This window comes from Thamnophis elegans, chromosome 1, assembly GCF_009769535.1.
Source record: "Thamnophis elegans isolate rThaEle1 chromosome 1, rThaEle1.pri, whole genome shotgun sequence".
Lineage (NCBI taxonomy): Eukaryota > Metazoa > Chordata > Lepidosauria > Squamata > Colubridae > Thamnophis > Thamnophis elegans.
The window spans coordinates 100,816,713-100,834,459 of record NC_045541.1 but is presented as its reverse complement, the minus strand read 5'-3'; the positions used below and the strand labels follow the sequence as shown (position 1 = coordinate 100,834,459).

The following is a 17,747-nucleotide window of genomic DNA, read 5'->3' as shown; positions in this document are numbered from 1 at the left end:
GCTATTTAATTTGAGTTTGCTTGTGGGAAGTTGGCAGGGAAGGTTACAAATGGCAACCATGTGACTGCAGAAACTATAAATATCAAAAGTCTGGGCTGGTTGCCGAGATAATGTACATGTGCATGCTGGCTGGAACTTTGAGAATGTCATAAGTACCTCTTGTTCGGTGCCCTCATTTGAATGGTTGCTGAATGGTTAACTAAGAACTATCTGTATATTTGAAGTCAAACTGGTGACACCGTTTCTCATGATCTCCTCTAATAGACAGAGGATGAATTCCAAGTATGAATGTGGGACAATACATATTCAATTGCAACAGCAGAAAGAGACAGGGGAGGCTTTCTTCATTTATATCACCCTCCTACTCTGATTGTTGTGACCATTTTTCCTGGTATTTCAAAAGGAGTGTCTGTGGCAGATTTTCTGATAAGAGATGAGAAATGGAATTAATCCCTTGAAGTTGCCTATCCACCTTTTCTACCATTTATCACAGAATATAGATAAGTCAGAGAAAGCAGGGCAAGAGTGCTAATCATATTAATGCATCTCAGCACAATGTATAATCTTCATAATGAACTCACACTTAGTAAGTTCTACGTTCTAAAAAAAAATTACTTTACTGGAAGCAACACTTCCATCCAATTAAAACAATTGAATCTTAATTGAATTGAACCCTTTAATAATACTGTATGACTTCCTAGACTATAGCTAATTATTTTCGTCTATTTAAAAGGCTAACTGGTGAATTGAACAGTCCTCCCAATCTCTACTTGTTGAATATACTCCAGATCTGCTTTGTAGGTTGCAGGCTAGGAAGGGAGCAAAGGAGAGAACAGTAAAAGAAACTTATCATACAAACTGAAGATCAATCATGTACTGTGATACACAGCCATCTTTTGTACAATTTAGCTAGAATTATAAAAACACTAATAATGTTTAAGCTGAAGAATCACCTGCTTGTATCCTGGTTAAATCTGTTAAATTTTATATCAAAATCTTAAAAAGTTTCTTTAAAAGACACTGGAGGGAATATAAATTTTAATTTACTGCACTGTAAACAAATGCATTTGATTGATGAAGAGAGAAATCAATTTTATTGCTTTTCATTCTATTTTGGAATCTTCAATCAAAATAGCCTAAAATAATCAATGATCCCATTATTTAATAATTGAGCTTCCTGGTTAATAAAAAAAAGAAAAATAGAACAAAATTGACTATCATAGTGTTGACTTTTCCTTAGATGTATTTATGTGTGCAAAGTTTTGTTTCTTCCATTCAATTATTTCAGATCATGATCAGGATTAGTTTGCCATTGCCTGCTTCCTAGGGTTCAGGGAGCAATTAGCCCAAGGCCATCCAGCTCTGTGCCTAAGGCAAGACTAGAACTCACACTCTCCCATTTTCGAGTCTGATGCTGTAACCACTACACCAAACTGGCTCTCTTGTAATGTATTACATTGTATTAAAGTAATTACCAGTTAAGCAAAGGCAGAAAACAGACTGTTTGCTTCATCTTAATTTGATTCTCAAAAGCATGCTGAATATGTATTCTATTTTATTTTTCTTTATGTACACTTAAGACTATATGCACCAAAGACAAATTCCTTGTGTGTCCAATCACACTTGGTCAATAAAGAATTCTGCTCTGTTTTGTTCTATTCTATTCTATTTATTCTAATGGCTAAAATTGAAAAATATATTTCAAGTCAGAATAAAGCATATGGATTTAGGCAGATTTCAATTTATACTTGATCACTGGTATCTGTTGGATTGATATTAATTCTTCTTTAAGATTTCTTTCAATCCAACAGATCAAGTATACATTTATTTCTCTTGAAATAGGGTTCAAAAAATGTGGTATGGATAGATTGTACCAGGACCTGCATTTTCTCCTTGTAAGATGGCACCATGAATATCACATACCATATTTGACAGAATATGGCAGATGCTGAGAAAGTATTTTCCTTCTTGATAGAAATAAGTCATTATAAAAAGTGTAGTTAAGAATTGTTTGTCCCAAAATATAATAAACTACATTAGACTAATTTGTAAGAAAAGGAAAACATGTCACTTTTCCCAGAGGTCCCTCATTAATCCACAACAGTTTGCTCTATTGCAAGGGTCTCCAAACTTGGCAACTTTAAAACTTGTGGACATCAACTTCCAGAATTCCAGTCAGTTAAGTCAACAAGTCTTAAAATTTTTCAAGTTTAGAGACCCTTGATCTAGTGGTTTTCTGTGGGGGAAATAGGAGGAGGGAGGAGTATTAAGTATCATCATCATCATCATCATCATCATCATCATCATCATCATCATCATCATCGAAATTTGCCACCTATCTCACTGCGGGGCTACTCTAGGCAGTTACAATAATAAAAAGGACTCTAAACAATAAAATAAAACAATAAAATAACTGGGACACTAAGGAGAATACATCTACAGGATCACCCAAAAGATGGATAGATGGGGTGCAGAGTGCAAGGGGGGAAGTGGAAAATGCCATGAATCCAGCATCCATCTTTACAGTGAAGCTCTCCCATTTCATCCTCAGTTTAACCAGCAGAGCTAGGTTGTATGCTTGTCCTTTTGAACTCTTTACAAAACTAATAAAAGGATTAAAGTAAGAAAAAAAGAAAATAAATTACTCTTTAGTCAACCTTTATCTATTTGATATTTTAGTTGTATTATATTTTACAAGCAAGAAACACACTGCTTATCTTGCAAAAAGAGAGAGATGTAGAGTATCCAAACCAGATCTTATTTCTGAAACTATTCCTTAGCCAGCCTTCCCGACACCGAACCTATTGCAGTTCCCGCTTCCCAATTATTAACTACACATCTCCAACTCCGTTTTGCTGCTATCTGTTGTCCCATTACGAAATAAAGCGCACGCTTCTCTTCGGCTCCATGAACAATATACTGTACTACATCACGCTATTCCAGGTTGATCTCCTCCGCCCTCTCCCCGGATGCGCTCCGACTTTCCTCCGCACGCAAACGCGCGCCAGAAAGACAGACTCTGCCGGGATTTGGGGGGGGGGGGGGGGGAGAGAGAGAGACCGCCGTCGGTACCTGCAAGCCCCGCTGCTCTTGCCAGCGCTTCAGCTGCTCCTTAGCGAAATCCCGATTGCTGGTCATTTTGGTAGACTCGAAGACCCTGACCCTAAGAGAGATGGGACGCTGTCGGGCTGGGGAAGCGCTTATGTCAAAGATCTTTATTGCGAAAAAGGAGAGCGACTCCTCAAAGCTGCACCACTCGCAACCACCATCGTTAACAGCCGGATCCAGCTGCTTAATATAAGCCTCCTGAAAATTCAACGCCCGCGGCCCCGCCCCTTCTTTTCTTCATTGGTTTGGGGCTCCCTCACCAAGTTTCTTCTCCGATGCTTAGTGGGTCAAGATTTTGGATGCTTGCAAAGGAACATTTGGAGACAGGGTAGTTGGCCGGCTTGCGGACCTGAGAAAAACGGTTGGAAAGAAGGGATCTGGTGGGGCCACCTTATATTTGGCAGGTAAATGTGCACAGCAGCATCCCTGAACTTGATGCTTGCCTGTTGTCTGAAACTAAAGCTCCCAATACAGGTAGTACTCAACGTTCGACCACAATGGAGCCCAAAATTTCTGTTGCTAAGTGAGTTTTGTCCCATTTTACAACCTTTCCTGCCACAGTTGTTAAGTGAATCACTGCGTTGGTAAGTTAGTAACACTTAACACTACTTAAGTGAAACTAGTTTCCCCATGGACTTTGTCAGAAGGTCACAAAAGGTGATCACATGACCCCTGGACACTGCAAGTGTCATAAATATGAGTCAGATGCCAAGCATCCGAATTTTGATCATGTGATCATGGGGATGCTGCCATGGTCATAAGTGTGAAAAACGGTCATAAGTCATTGTTTTCAGTGCCGCTATAACTTTGAAAAGTCACTAAATGTACTGTGGTAAGTCAAGGACTACCTGTATTCGCAACGAACATAGTATTTATTTCCCACCTTATTAGAATTCAGTCTTTTTTTAAATATTTTTTTTATTTTCAAACAAACACAAACACACAACACATATAACATAAAAGCCTCTTCAAATACATATGGTGTGTAAATTGGTTACAAGGTCTTTCTGCGTCCTTTCCATAGTCATCACTTGAATTTTATCAAAATTCACATATTGTCAATCAAGATATCTTTGTATACATTGTTATTATGCTTCCTTTGTTTGATTATCATTATTGTCTCTCCATTTTAGACAAGGTATTCTAAATCTATAACCATTAATATTATAATGATTCATTGTATCTTCTTCAATATAGCCAATAATAAAGGGTTTTTTTATCCTATTGGAAGTCATTCTATTATTTTAGCATTGATAACATTCTATAATAATTTTCAATTCCATGTTTTTCCCCATTATTAGTATCATCAATCTAATATAGATGTATACCAATTGGTATAATTATTAAACATCCATTAAGCCCAGCTATTATTACATCCTTTCAACATAAGGCATATTAAATTTGAAGTAAATTTATATTATGACATTTTATTACATCATCCTGAAATCATCCAATGGTATTACATCTTTATATTCTATTCTATATAGCCCGGAGTTATAGTGGTAAGTCTTTTCAGTCATTAAATGGATCACCATATGACTGCTTCTAATTTTATGACTTTTTTGAGGCGGTTGTTAAGTGAAAACTGTTATCATTAAGCTGTTTTATATAATGGGTTGTTGTTATTTTGCTACAAATCAGAAATAAATGTTGCAAACTAGGAAAAAAAACCCTCAAAAATTATGGTACATGACTATGGGATGTTGTAAATGGCCGTAAAGGTGAACTGGTTGCCAATAACCAAAAATGTGATAATTTTACTGCAGCATATATGTGTTCAGCCTTTGGAAATTTAAAATCAAGTGACAAGTACCTTTGTGGTTGATCCATTGATCCATTATTATCACAGTGACTAAGTGAGAACTCCCTGTATAACATTTATGCAATGCAGTTTTTTCATATTTTACTGCCATTATGTTTTTCATTTACTTTCATTTTAATTTAAATTGATTGTTGTAATGATTTTTATGTAGTCTTCATTATTGCTTTGTATACCAACCAGAATCACTATATGAGATGGGTGACTATATAAAGTACACCCTCAGTTCATCAGTCCTCAGTTTAGCAGACTCCAGGTGCAACAAACAAAACCTGTTTGCTATTTCTGCATGTATAATTCTATATATTGCAATTAAAAACATGGGACTTAAAAGCAAGTTAATGTGGTTGTATGTTTTTAATGTGAAGGACTTTAATAACTCATCTTAAGTTAACTATGTGAACCAATAACAAAATTATGTTTTAATACTCTAACATGGTATAATATAGGATTACAATATTTTAAGATTATGTCATATTTCTCAAAAGTATCTTTATTGGATTTGCATTACTCTCCCAATCTGTGCTTGTGAGTGACTAATTTGTTATCAGATTCATGCCTTTAAGCAAAGAGAAAAGATTCAAGGTATTTCCATATTTCTCTGTTCCAGAATCAAATATTGTACATGAACCTATTAGAATAAGTAGTAAAGCAGCCACCAAAATAATTCATTGAAACTATGATATTGAGAAGTAATGTTCTCACATATCCCTTTTTCTTGTTTCCTGAATTTTTACTAGTTGTAAAGTAAATATTTCCTTATTAAGATCTTTTACTAATGCATATGAATACACTACATGCATTGCCTTTGATCAATATTTTACATACATTTTATATTCTTATTTATTTATTTAACCATATTTATATACTCACTGTCCTGAGTGATTCTGGGCGGCTTACAATAGAATAAAAGCATACATTTCAAAACATTAAAAATGTGAAGATTAACAATCATTAAATAAAAAGTTAAAATCAAGAGCAGACAGGACAGAGGTGGACTTCTATCTATCATTCAATCATCCACCTCCACTATAGTGTACTCTACCTGGGCCCAAGCCAACTGGCAGGTTTTAATGCTCCTCTGGAAGGCCAGAAGGGTGGAGGCAGATTTCTCCTCCAGAAACTAAATCAGGGACCTTTCCACACAAAACATGTGCTCTATTGAGCCATAGTTCTTGCATCTAGATATATAATTATCTCTTTCATCGGATTATAATTAATAACAGACTCTTTGCTACATGCTATATCTACAATATATGATATGATAACGTAAGAATGCTATAGGCTGGGGTGCCAATCCACAATCAGAAAACAAACCTGCAACAAGGCCTCACTCTACAATTTTATCGAATTATATTAGATAAAATAACTAGGCATTCTTGTATTTCAGGGCAAAATACTTAATTCTTAAATAAAATTACCCAAATTACGGCAAATAAGTCTGGAAAGTGAGTCTCTTTCTAGAATACGTAGTATTTCAAGAAGCAATCTATGATTATTGCACTAAAATTAAGTTTAATCATTAATAAACTTCTATCGCTTTTCTGCTTAGTTGCTTATTTTCCTGATGCTAGGATTGAGTCCTAAATTTCTTTGTTCCTCCCTATTTTGAGTTGGTCAGACTACATCTGCAATATGCTACCATGAGAATGCTGTAGTTTGGGTGTGCCAATTCACAATCAGAAAGCAATCCTATAACTATGCCCCACTCATGTCTTCTCAAACTGCCTGCAGCCAGGGTGAAGTTTACTGCAAGTCATTCTAGGTGACTCCTTGCCAACTTTCTTGCTGTGTATCTCAAATATCTGTTATTCAATAACAAGTTGCTTCTGATTACAGCGGTTTCCTTTTATGGCGTGTTAGGCATATTTCTTTTCACCTCTGCCTCATCATCTTTTACATCCAAGCATGCTGACAATTGAAGGCTAATTTAGAATTGCTCACAACTGCCCATAGGTATCAACGCATACCTACGCTGTGAAGGGCTGATGGGTAAATGTAGGATGCAGATGGCTTCAGATAAACCAAACACCTTCCAAAGCCCAACTACACGTTGTGTGGAGGTACATATCCTGCATGGAGGTTGGTTGATCCAACTTCCTGTTCTCTGCTTTGCTGTTTTGAGTGTCCTCTAGCCAGAATGTTACATTTATAGAAATATAAATGGAATGGCTATGCAACTGTTCCCAAACGATAGGCACATGCCTAAGGTGACCAGATTTTCAGATTGGTAAAGAGGGACACCATTGACCAGGAGGGGGGGGTGGGGGGCTTGATTAAAATTTTTATATTTTGTCAAACATGACCCCAGGACACTGAAATTATCATAAATATGAATCTGTTGCCAAACATCAAAATTTTGATCACGTGACCATGAGGATGCTGCAACGGTCGCTAAGTATGAAAATGGTCGCTAAGTGTGAAAACGGTCATCAGACACTTTTTTCAATGCCATTGTAACTTTGGTCACTAAATGAACTGTTTGAAAGTTAAGGCTAGCTTGTATTATAATGCCTTATGCTGGCTTGCATTTTCAAGAGAGAGAAGCTAAACTCCTTGTTAGAATTGAAATAGAAATGAATAGAGTAGAGTAGAGTAGAGTAAAGAAGAATAAAATAGTTTATTAGCCAAGTGTGATTGGACACACAAGGAATTTGTCTTTGGTGAATATGCTCTCAGTGTACATAAAGAAAAATAAAATAGTAAGATAGTGGGATCCTTGCTCACCAAGCTCAGAAACCAGTGATCCCACGATCTGCCCCACACCTTCTCTTTCCTCAAGAGGTGGTGGGGTGGGGGATCCTTGCTCACCAAGCTCAGAAACCAGCGATCCCACGATCTGCCCCACACCTTCTCTTTCCTTAAGAGGTGGTGGGGTGGGGGATCCTTGCCCACCAAGCTCAGAAACCAGCGATCCCACAATCTGTTCCACACCTCCTCTTTCCTCAAGAGGTGGTGGGGTGGGGGATCCTTGCCCACCAAGCTCAGAAAACAGCAATCCCACGATCTGCCCCACACATCCTTTTTCCTCGAGAGGTGGTGGAGTGGGGGATCCTTGCTCACCAAGCTCAGAAACCAGTGATCCCACGATCTGCCCCACACCTTCTCTTTCCTCACGAGGTGGTGGGGTGGGGGATCCTTGCCCACCAAGCTCAGAAAACAGCAATCCCACGATCTGCCCCACACATCCTTTTTCCTCGAGAGGTGGTGGAGTGGGGGATCCTTGCTCACCAAGCTCAGAAACCAGTGATCCCACGATCTGCCCCACACCTTCTCTTTCCTCACGAGGTGGTGGGGTGGGGGATCCTTGCTCACCAAGCTCAGAAACCAGCGATCCCACGATCTGCCCCATACCTTCTCTTTCCTCAAGAGGTGGTGGGGTGGGGGATCCTTGCCAACCAAGCTCAGAAACCAGCGATCCCACGATCTTCCCCACACCTTCTCTTTCCTCAAGAGGTGGTGGGGTGGGGGATCCTTGCCCACCAAGCTCAGAAATCAGTGATCCCACGATCTGTTCCACACCTCCTCTTTCCTCAAGAGGTGGTGGGGTGGGGGATCCTTGCCCACCAAGCTCAGAAACCAGCGATCCCACGATCTGCCCCACACCTTCTCTTTCCTCAAGAGGTGGTGGGGTGGGGGATCCTTGCCAACCAAGCTCAGAAACCAGCGATCCCACGATCTGCTCCACACCTCCTCTTTCCTCAAGAGGTGGTGGGGTGGGGGATCCTTGCCAACCAAGCTCAGAAACCAGCGATCCCACGATCTGTTCCACACCTCCTCTTTCCTCAAGAGGTGGTGGGGTGGGGGATCCTTGCCAACCAAGCTCAGAAACCAGCGATCCCACGATCTGTTCCACACCTCCTCTTTCCTCAAGAGGTGGTGGGGTGGGGGATCCTTGCCCACCAAGCTCAGAAACCAGTGATCCTTGCAGGCAAAGTGTTGAATTCGGATTCTCCCTTCCTGCCGTTTGTTCTTTGCCAGGGAATTCAACGCTTTGCCTGCAAGGATCGTGGGAGAAAAGGGGGATTTTACGGGGAGAGAAAACCGCCCTGGAACTCCCAAGTCCTAAGAATCCAAACTCCGAGATCAGCTCCGTTCTTCTGGAGGGGAGTGGAAGGAAATATTTTTCCCCAAAGAAGAAAAAATCCATATCCCCAGATATTTGTAAGAGGATTTGAGCGGATTTTCTTGTAAAAGGTTTCGGTGTTATTTAGGAAGGGTGGATGGATGGACCGATAGATGGACAGTATATCAAAGCAAGCGGCTCTGGTTCAAGAAGGGCTCTGGTTCATCTCAATGGGCGGAAAGTAAGAGGGAGGGACCCTTCCTCCCTCCCTTCCATCTACTTTATTGAACTCCGTGGGAGGAAAAGCTCTCCCGCTGCCTCCCCTTCCCTTCCTGCCGGACTTCCAAGCCAGAGAAGGCGAGGAGCTGCTGAACTGGCGGCGAAGCAGAATCCGGGCTGCCGAGCGGCTGCCAAAGGGAAGGGAGGGTTAGGGCGCTTCTCCCAACAGCCCAGGGCCGGCTCCTCTTCCTTCCTCGGTGGTTGGGAGACTGCTGTGCCCCTTTCAGTCTCCCTGGGAGCCGCCAGGGTTGCTACGGCTGGAGACGAGCGCTGCTGGGGAGAAGTCAGCGGGAGGGGGAGGAGAAGGGAAACTTCTGCTCGGGACGCCTTTTCCCTCCTCTCCCCCGGATCTCTCCCCGGCAGCGCTCGCCCCGCGCGGCAGCAAAGGGTCCGTGTGTCACGGGGGCTGCCTGCCACCGATCAGCTGAGAGGCTGGCAAAGAAGCGGCTCTCGGAGGAAGAAGGCAGGGATGCTGGCTGGCATTCGCTTCCTGCTTCTTCCTGGTCACTCCCTCCCGAGGCGGGGAGACACGCCGCCAAAAGCCCACCATGGCCACTAAGGTGAGGAGACCACCGCGGCTGCCTTTCCCCCCGCTCGCCCGCCCCACGCAAATATAAGATTAGTTATGTGGCTGCTTTGCTTCCATGCTTTTGAGATTGGCAGAAAAAGATCTACAGTTAGTGACTGCAGAGATCCAGAGCCTGGGAGAACATCTTAATTTCCTTCCTCATTAGCATATTCACTGAAAGGTTTCGGCAGCCCGGATTCTGCTTCGCTGCCAGTTCAGCAGCTCCTCGCCTTCTCTGGCTTGGAAGTCCGGGAGGAAGGGAAGGGGAGGCGGCGGCTGGCCTGAAAACGGAGCCACAGCCGCGCCGCCGCCGCCGCCACCTTCCCTTCCTGCCGGACTTCCAAGCCAGAGAAGGCGAGGAGCTGCTGAACTGGCGGCGAAGCAGAATCCGGGCTGCCGAGCACCGCCTGCGCTTCCTCTCGCCTCCTGCTTCTTCCTGGTCGCTTCGCCCATAGCCAGGGGCGGGGTTTTCACGAAGGCGTCCCGAAACCCAAGCAGGAAAAGGGAGAAAAGGAGCCCGAGCCGCCGAGCCAAGTCTCCCCAGCCCTTTCCAGTCTGGTTGCACGTGCCCCCGATGGAGAACGGGGAGCCGAGGTAAAGCTGCCTCCCAATTCCTCGAACTCCCAAGCTCCCCCTTTAGTTAATCTGTGTAAAATATTTTCTGTATACCCCGCCCACTTTTATACCCCGCGGGGGCATGCGCGGTAGGTAAAAACGCATATAACCCGCGGGTTATATGGGTGAAAATATGGGTACTATCAAAATTCCAAATGTATTGCTTGGCATATTGGATTGCCTAAAATTATCCCTTGTTTATTCTGAAAAGACGTCAGAAATCAATCAGTTCATAAGCTTTATGCGCTTGAATAACACAATAACAGAATTGGAAGGGATCTTGGAGCTCTTCTAGTCCAAACCCCTGCTCAAGCAGGAAATCCTGTACCATTTCAGATGAATGTTTGTCCAATTTCTTCTTAAAAACCACCAAACTTGGAGCACTCAAAACTTCTGGAGGCAATTCATTTCACTGCAGGGATGGAGAGGCAGGGGGTCACCACTGTCGTCATGAAAAGAAAAAAAAAATGTAAAAGGAAAAAGGCTGAGGTAGTTGCTGCCAGAGTCACAGTGGATGACTCTGCTTAGTGCTTAATTGTTTAAAAAAGCATCTAAAAAAAATGCCCTCTACAGGAGGAGGCGGGAGAACCACGTGCCTCATTTAGTCTATCTTTATGATCACTCGAGCAGAGTTAAGCAAGGGTTAAAAGCCGAAAAATTCCTTATGTAGATGAGGCACGTGGTTCTCTCGCCTCCTCCTATAGACGGCACTTTTTTAAGAGACTTTTTAAAACAGTTAAACAGAGTCATCCATTGGGAACTCTGGCAGCAGCTAACCCAGCCTGACCTCAGCAGCTCTTGCCATTTTCCTTTTACATTTTTACATTTTCCTCATGGCAGGCAAGAGCAGAGTTGAAATCCTCTGTGATTGTGAAACAGCTGGAAAAGTATGTGGGTCAGAAGGAGGGGGAGGAGTTCAAAATTAATGAAATTTGTAAGTAATTTTTAATTGTAAGTAATGTACGTGTGTGTGTGTGTGCGTATGTTTGTTTCTTCACTTCACTCAAACAAACACTCAATTTGAGAGGCAGTTTGTATGAGAAGAGAGGGGCAGCCTTGTTTGAGAAGAGAGTCTTTTACCCGCCTCTGCTGGCGGGCTGGCGCTTTCTTTTGCCCACTGTGCCCCCCTTCCCTTTCTCCTCTCCCCCCATCGAGAGCCCCATCCTGCTCCGCTCCTCCTTTCCTCCTCCTCGCCCCTTTCTTTGCTGGCTGCAGCTCGCCACGCCAGGGGAGGAATGAGACCCCGTTGACCTGCGGAGCCTGCCACCGCTTGAGCGGGGAGGACGAGGAGGAGGAGAGCAGTGAGGCCTTGTGCTGGCCGGCCGGCCAGGTGGGGAGTACGTCAGACGGAGAGTGGGTGAGCTGGCTGGCTGGGGAAGGGGGGCCATGGCTGCTCAGGTGGCCCCCGCCACTACTGTCAGCAGCTTGGGTGTCCCAGCTCCGTCCAAGCTGAAGAAAGCGGAGGCACAGCAGCGGGATTGTTCATTGCAGGAGGTGAGGCGGCGGAGCATGGCGGCGATGAAAAGCAGTCAGAAAGTGAAGGTCCGAATGCCATGGTGCTGTGTCCAACAGAGGCGTCTCGCATCTATGGCGGACACAGCGCCGGGGCATCTGAACACCCTGCCACTGTGTCCAACATAGGGCGGCTTTTGCCCGCTTGCCTCACCAGCCATAAACCTCACCGCACGTCACTGTTTCACTGATAGTTTCCACTGTCAGGAAATTTCTCTTTAATTCTTGATTACTTTCCAGCGATTGCATCTTGTCCTACCTTCAGGTGCTTTGGAGAATAGATTGAGCCCCTCTTCTTAGTGGCAACCCCTTAGATATTGGAACAGTGCTTTCATGTCACCCCTAGTCCTTCTTTTCATTAAACTAGACATACCCAATACTTGCAGCTGTCTTCATATGTTTTAGCCTCCACTCTTCTAATCATTTTCATTGATCTTCTCTGCAATTTTCCTAGATTCTCAACATCTTTATATTGTGGCGACCAAAACTAGATGCTATATTCCAAATGTCTTACCAAGGCATTATGAAGTGGTACTAACATTTCATGTGACCTAGATTCTTTCCCTTTATTAATGCAGCCTAAGACTGCTGGCTTTTCTGGCAGCTGCTTGTTTAGATATTGCTGAAGGAAAATAGTCAGATTTTATAGTACTTGTGTTTTCTTTATTTGCAGTTTGTCTTACAATGCATCTGCTTCTTCTAAATACTTCTAAGTATTTTTCTGATACTTGTAACATTGCGTGAGTCTCTTCCATCGGCATATACAGTATTTCATAATCTGTCACATGTGTACAAGCCCAAATTGTTGAAAAAGCTTGTAGATGCGGAGTAAACAGATGAAATACTTTTCTTTAATTTGCTTTTCTTCTGTTACTCATCTAATTCTGCCTAGAGAGGAAGTCTTTTCTTCTTTTATGGGATTATTATATAGGGTGTGAAGTTTATTATCAAAGGAAAAACCCAAACCTTGTTAAGTTTAGGAGCAGGTGCAATTTTAAGCCAGTAAATTATGTGGATTGGGAATGTAGATGAGAACGTCATGTGCCTGAATAATGAAGATGGTGAAAAACAACAGCATGACCTTTCCTAAACAAAAATTTAAACCTGTTTCTCTCGTCCTATATTGGGATAGATATTCAGTACAAAGTAACTGTTCCACATTGTGACTGGCAGATCAGTTAAACCTGATCTATTGAGGGAAGGGATGATGAGTCCTCTATACTAGCACTATTTGCTATCAAGTCTTGAGAATAGTACTAGAGTTTATCTTTTTAGAAAAAATGCATTCTAAGCCAAGGGTTGAGCAGACTTCTCCAGCACTGTATGGAAGAGAACATACGGCATGTGTAGGGTGACCAGACGTCCCACATTTGGCGGGACAGCCACGCTTTTTCATAAATTTTCCCGCATCCCACACGGTTCTTTAAAAAACACGCTTTTTTTGGCGCTCGCAGCTCCCTCGCTCCCCCGCCCATCAGCTGCTAGCTCGCTGGGCTGGCTCATCGTTCCGTTCTATCCTACAAATTTAAGCCAGCCCAGCCTGCCGCTCACTGATTGGATTGGCCTGGACTCCAGCCAATCAGTGAGCTGGCTGGGATGGAAAATTTTCAGCACGCCACATGATGAAAATTTTCCATCCCAACCAGCTCACTGATTAGCTGGACTCCGCTTAGCTGAGCACGCCTGCACAAGTCTCCATTTCATTTCGTCTTTTGGGGTTGCAGCTGCGCTTACTCACTGGTGAGTAATCATGTTATGAATTGGTACGGGTGGGAATCGGGAGGTGCTGGGGGGAGGAGACAGCCCTCCTCTCCTCCTTCTCCCCCTTTGCGGAGTTCATTTCACCTCCTCGCGTCACAGCCAGCCCCTGTGCTGCGCCGCCATGGGCGGCAGAACCTCTGGAACCGAGTGGAAGTTCTCTGCACGAGTGAAACAGCTGCCGCCGCTCGCACAGACAACTTCCACTCGGTCACGGACTCACGGAGCTTCTGCCGGCATGGCGGCACCTATGCTGCGCGGTTCCCAGCGACCACACTGCGAGTCCGTGAGGTGTGGTCGCGTCCCGGCGCCCTCCCCTGCGGCTCTCCTGCCGCGGCTTCCGTTTCAGTCGCGCAGAAAACTTCCACTTGCTTCCTGGGCTTGTGCCGCCCGGCAGAAGCCCCGGGACCAAGTAGAAGTCAGCGGGAGGGGGAGGAGAAGGGAAACTTCTGCTCGGGACGCCTTTTCCCTCCTCTCCCCTGGATCTCTCCCCGGCAGCGCTCGCCCCGCGCGGCAGCAAAGGGTCCATGTGTCACGGGGGCTGCCTGCCACCAATCAGCTGAGAGGCTGGCAAAGAAGCGGCTCTCGGAGGAAGAAGGCAGGGATGCTGGCTGGCATTCGCTTCCTGCTTCTTCCTGGTCGCTTCGCCCATAGCCGGGGCGGGTTATATAAGAGGGCGGGGTATAGGGAAAATATTTTACACGATCTTGGAAACCTGCGGGTTATTCGCGTGGGCGGGTTATTTGCGTGGGTGAAAATACGGTACTTGTCTATGAGCATTTCATGCTCTCATGATATGATTGTCATAGATCAAGTATGTCAAACTCGCATCGTCCCATGATGTGTCATGACTTTTTTCCCTTTCACTAAACTGGGTGTGTGACGTATCTTACTCGTGGGCCACAAGTTTGGACCTGTCATAGATAGTGTGAGAATTCATTTATTTTCATTAAAAGAATTTAATAAAGTCATATGGAGTAATATTTAAATAAAAATACACAAATGTATTCATCAGGACAATACCGCCGATCACTGAACTACATCAGCAATATATATGCAGGCCTACAATAGGACCCTTTTTTTCATATCAACCACGTCTATTTCAGTTTTTCACAAAAAGTCCAGAAATGTTTTCCAAGTGGAAACAAAATTTATCAGTCTTTTCTTTCATCAAGGCTATCATTTTCCATCTTTGCCAATTTTACCCATTTCACCCCATTCTATTGTAGGTATTTGTAAGTTCTTCCACCTGGGAGCATGTAAAAATCTTGCTATTACTAAATATAAAAAAAGTAATTCCATAAAATGAATCCATTTGTTTGCCCAAAAAGGCATTAAGATTTGTTAACTTAATTTTGTGAAGCTTCTTCTCCGGTAATATTGTACTGCTAACTAGGGCATACAAAACCTTTGCCAGACCAATTCTCAAATACAGCTCATCTGCCTGGAATCCACATTGTTTATCGGATATTAATACAATTGAGCCGGTCCAGAAGTTTTTCATGAGAAGCGTACTCCACTCCTCTGCTCACAATAGAACCCCTTACGTCACCAGGCTTGAAAGTTTGGGCTTGGATAACCTGGAACTACGCCGCCTATAGTCTGACCTAAGCATAGCACATAAAATTGCTATGTAACATTGCTACAACATCCTAACTGTCAATGGCTATTTCAGTTACAACTTCAATAATAAATGGGCAAACAATAGATACAAACTCAAGGTAAATCGTTCCAAACTCAATTGCAGAAAATACGACTTCATAAACAGAGTGGCCAACACCTGGAATGCTCTATCTTGTTACATCCTCAAACTCCCACAGCTTCAACCTTAAACTGTCTACCATGGACCTAACCCAATTCCTAAGAGGTCCATAAAGGGGGCGTGCATAAGAACACCAGCGCGCCTACCATCTCTGTCTTATTGACCCCATTTATTTGTACTCATTTCCTTTGTTCATGTCCATTTTTACACTTATACCTGTTATCTTGTACATGTTTGACAAACTAAATAAATACAATTAATAAAATAAATCAAAATTCATAAGATTCTGCCTAACCAACTTGCTCAGATTGAGGAAGCTGCTTCAATGGGCAGCGAAATGATTCAGATTAAGTCCAGTTGCCATGACTCAATTTTCAGACAACCCTAGATGACTGAGAATCTTCATCAATATATCAAAATACTTATTTATCTCAATATTTTCTAGTTTTGTTACATGTCCAGGAATAATGAAAAAGTGTTCTGTTATTTCAAGCAATTATTTGAAATCCACTTTTACTTTTTTCACAATTTATGTGGTGTCATATATCAATGATACATAAAAGTTTTAAGATTACATGTCAGTGTAAATTTCAATATTTTCTTTCACATAGACTCCCGTGGTCCAACTTATATCCATTTCATCATACAATCGTTAACTTATTGATCCTCTGTTTCCATTTTCAATAAATGTATATACATTTTGGGAATAATATTTTACCCTTTCAATATGATCATATTGAATTGATCATATCCAATTTACCCCTTTCAAAGTCATAATCATAAAAAGATACCTCAGTAAGACAGGTTCAGGAAATGTTTGCATTCCCACTGACATTACTCTAAAGGAATATTTCAACCCGGAGATGAAGAAAAAAAAGATAAAAATGAAAGTATTTCTAAACTCAATATTTATAAATGAGATGTAACATTGCAATGTACATGTGAGATAACACTATATCTGAAGTCTTCATTATATTGCAGATGAGAAGTCTTATGCATTTTGGAAAATTAAAAAACAGATTAATGGGGCCCAAAAGGATTTGAAATTCAAAAAATTAAATTAATTGTAAAAATATTTCCTGTGTTTGAGTTCTTTGGGAAAAATAATAATAGCAGGGGACTTTGAAGATTGGACACTAGAGGGAACTAGACAAAAATAAAGATTACAATTAAAAGAAAAGAATACATAACCAAAAAATGGAGAAAATAGTGGGTGGTTTGAAGGACAGTTTTGAACAATAGATTGATAATTAATTTTAAGAATATCTGATACTATGGCTAAATGGTGTGTTAATGATGTCACAGAAGAAAAAAACTACACTGATAAAATTAAAATGTGGATTTAAATATGACAGGTTGCAAGAAAAATATAAAAAAGAGGATATATCGAATATACAAATGAAACCAGGTGATGTCCTAACATTTAAAGGGGACAAACAAGTATCAAACCAGCAGAATTATTTGGATAACTGTTTCTTATTGGATCAACAAAAGAGATCTGTTGAACTCTTGAAGGATTCTCTGAGAAGGGACAAAAAGAAAATGAAATAATTTAATTTCTATGACATTATTTGATGAAATAAAAACCAAGATTATTAAAAATAAAAATATGAAAAATAAAACATAGGGAAGGAATATAGAATTGATTTATTTCAGCAAGGTTAATATATATATGAAATTTTGGATAATCTTTTGCTGACTTTCCTGTGAATTAAATGCCATCTGCTGGACAAACATAAACTATTTTTCGTATCCTCGTTCTTCAAGGTGCACAAGATTGTTTCCTAAGAAATTAACACACTGTGATAGATTCTTAACAGCTGATGTGGCAACACATTTGTCAGGATGCTTTACCTTGCAATCCTAAATGAAGAAGACCCATCAACAAGACCTACTGACCACACAAAACCCTTATAAACAGAAAAACACTGACACCTGCTAAACTCTGCTGAAGATGTTACCTAATCTGGTAACGAAACATTTGGAAACCAACCCACAAGCTTGGAAAATGAACCTTCACCCTCATCCTATACCCAAGCTATAGATATTCCCCATTATTGTAGTATGGGTCTCCAAAAATGCATTATCAGAAATGGAAAATTCTAAACCTGGTTATTTCTGACAGAACTGTTTACTTTTTATCATCATGTATGCACTGCGATCCTCTCTCTCTCTCTTATGCATATACCTGTGTTCCACAAAAGGTAATGCACTGAGGAAAAAAATGAAGGCTTTGCCTCATCCATGCTGGACTGTAATA

The 17,747-nt window shown here is 41.9% G+C and overlaps 1 protein-coding gene across 1 annotated transcript in view; it reads right to left on the bottom strand.

Annotated features, from left to right (window-relative positions):
- Window positions 1–3,138, bottom strand: part of LOC116509157 (catalase-like) — a 29,011-nt gene extending 25,873 nt beyond the window's left edge. The window contains exon 1 of the mRNA XM_032218156.1: window positions 3,073–3,138. Coding sequence (XP_032074047.1) covers window positions 3,073–3,138 — 66 coding nt within the window. The remainder of the gene's footprint in view (window positions 1–3,072) is intronic.
- Window positions 3,139–17,747: the final 14,609 nt, after the last annotated feature.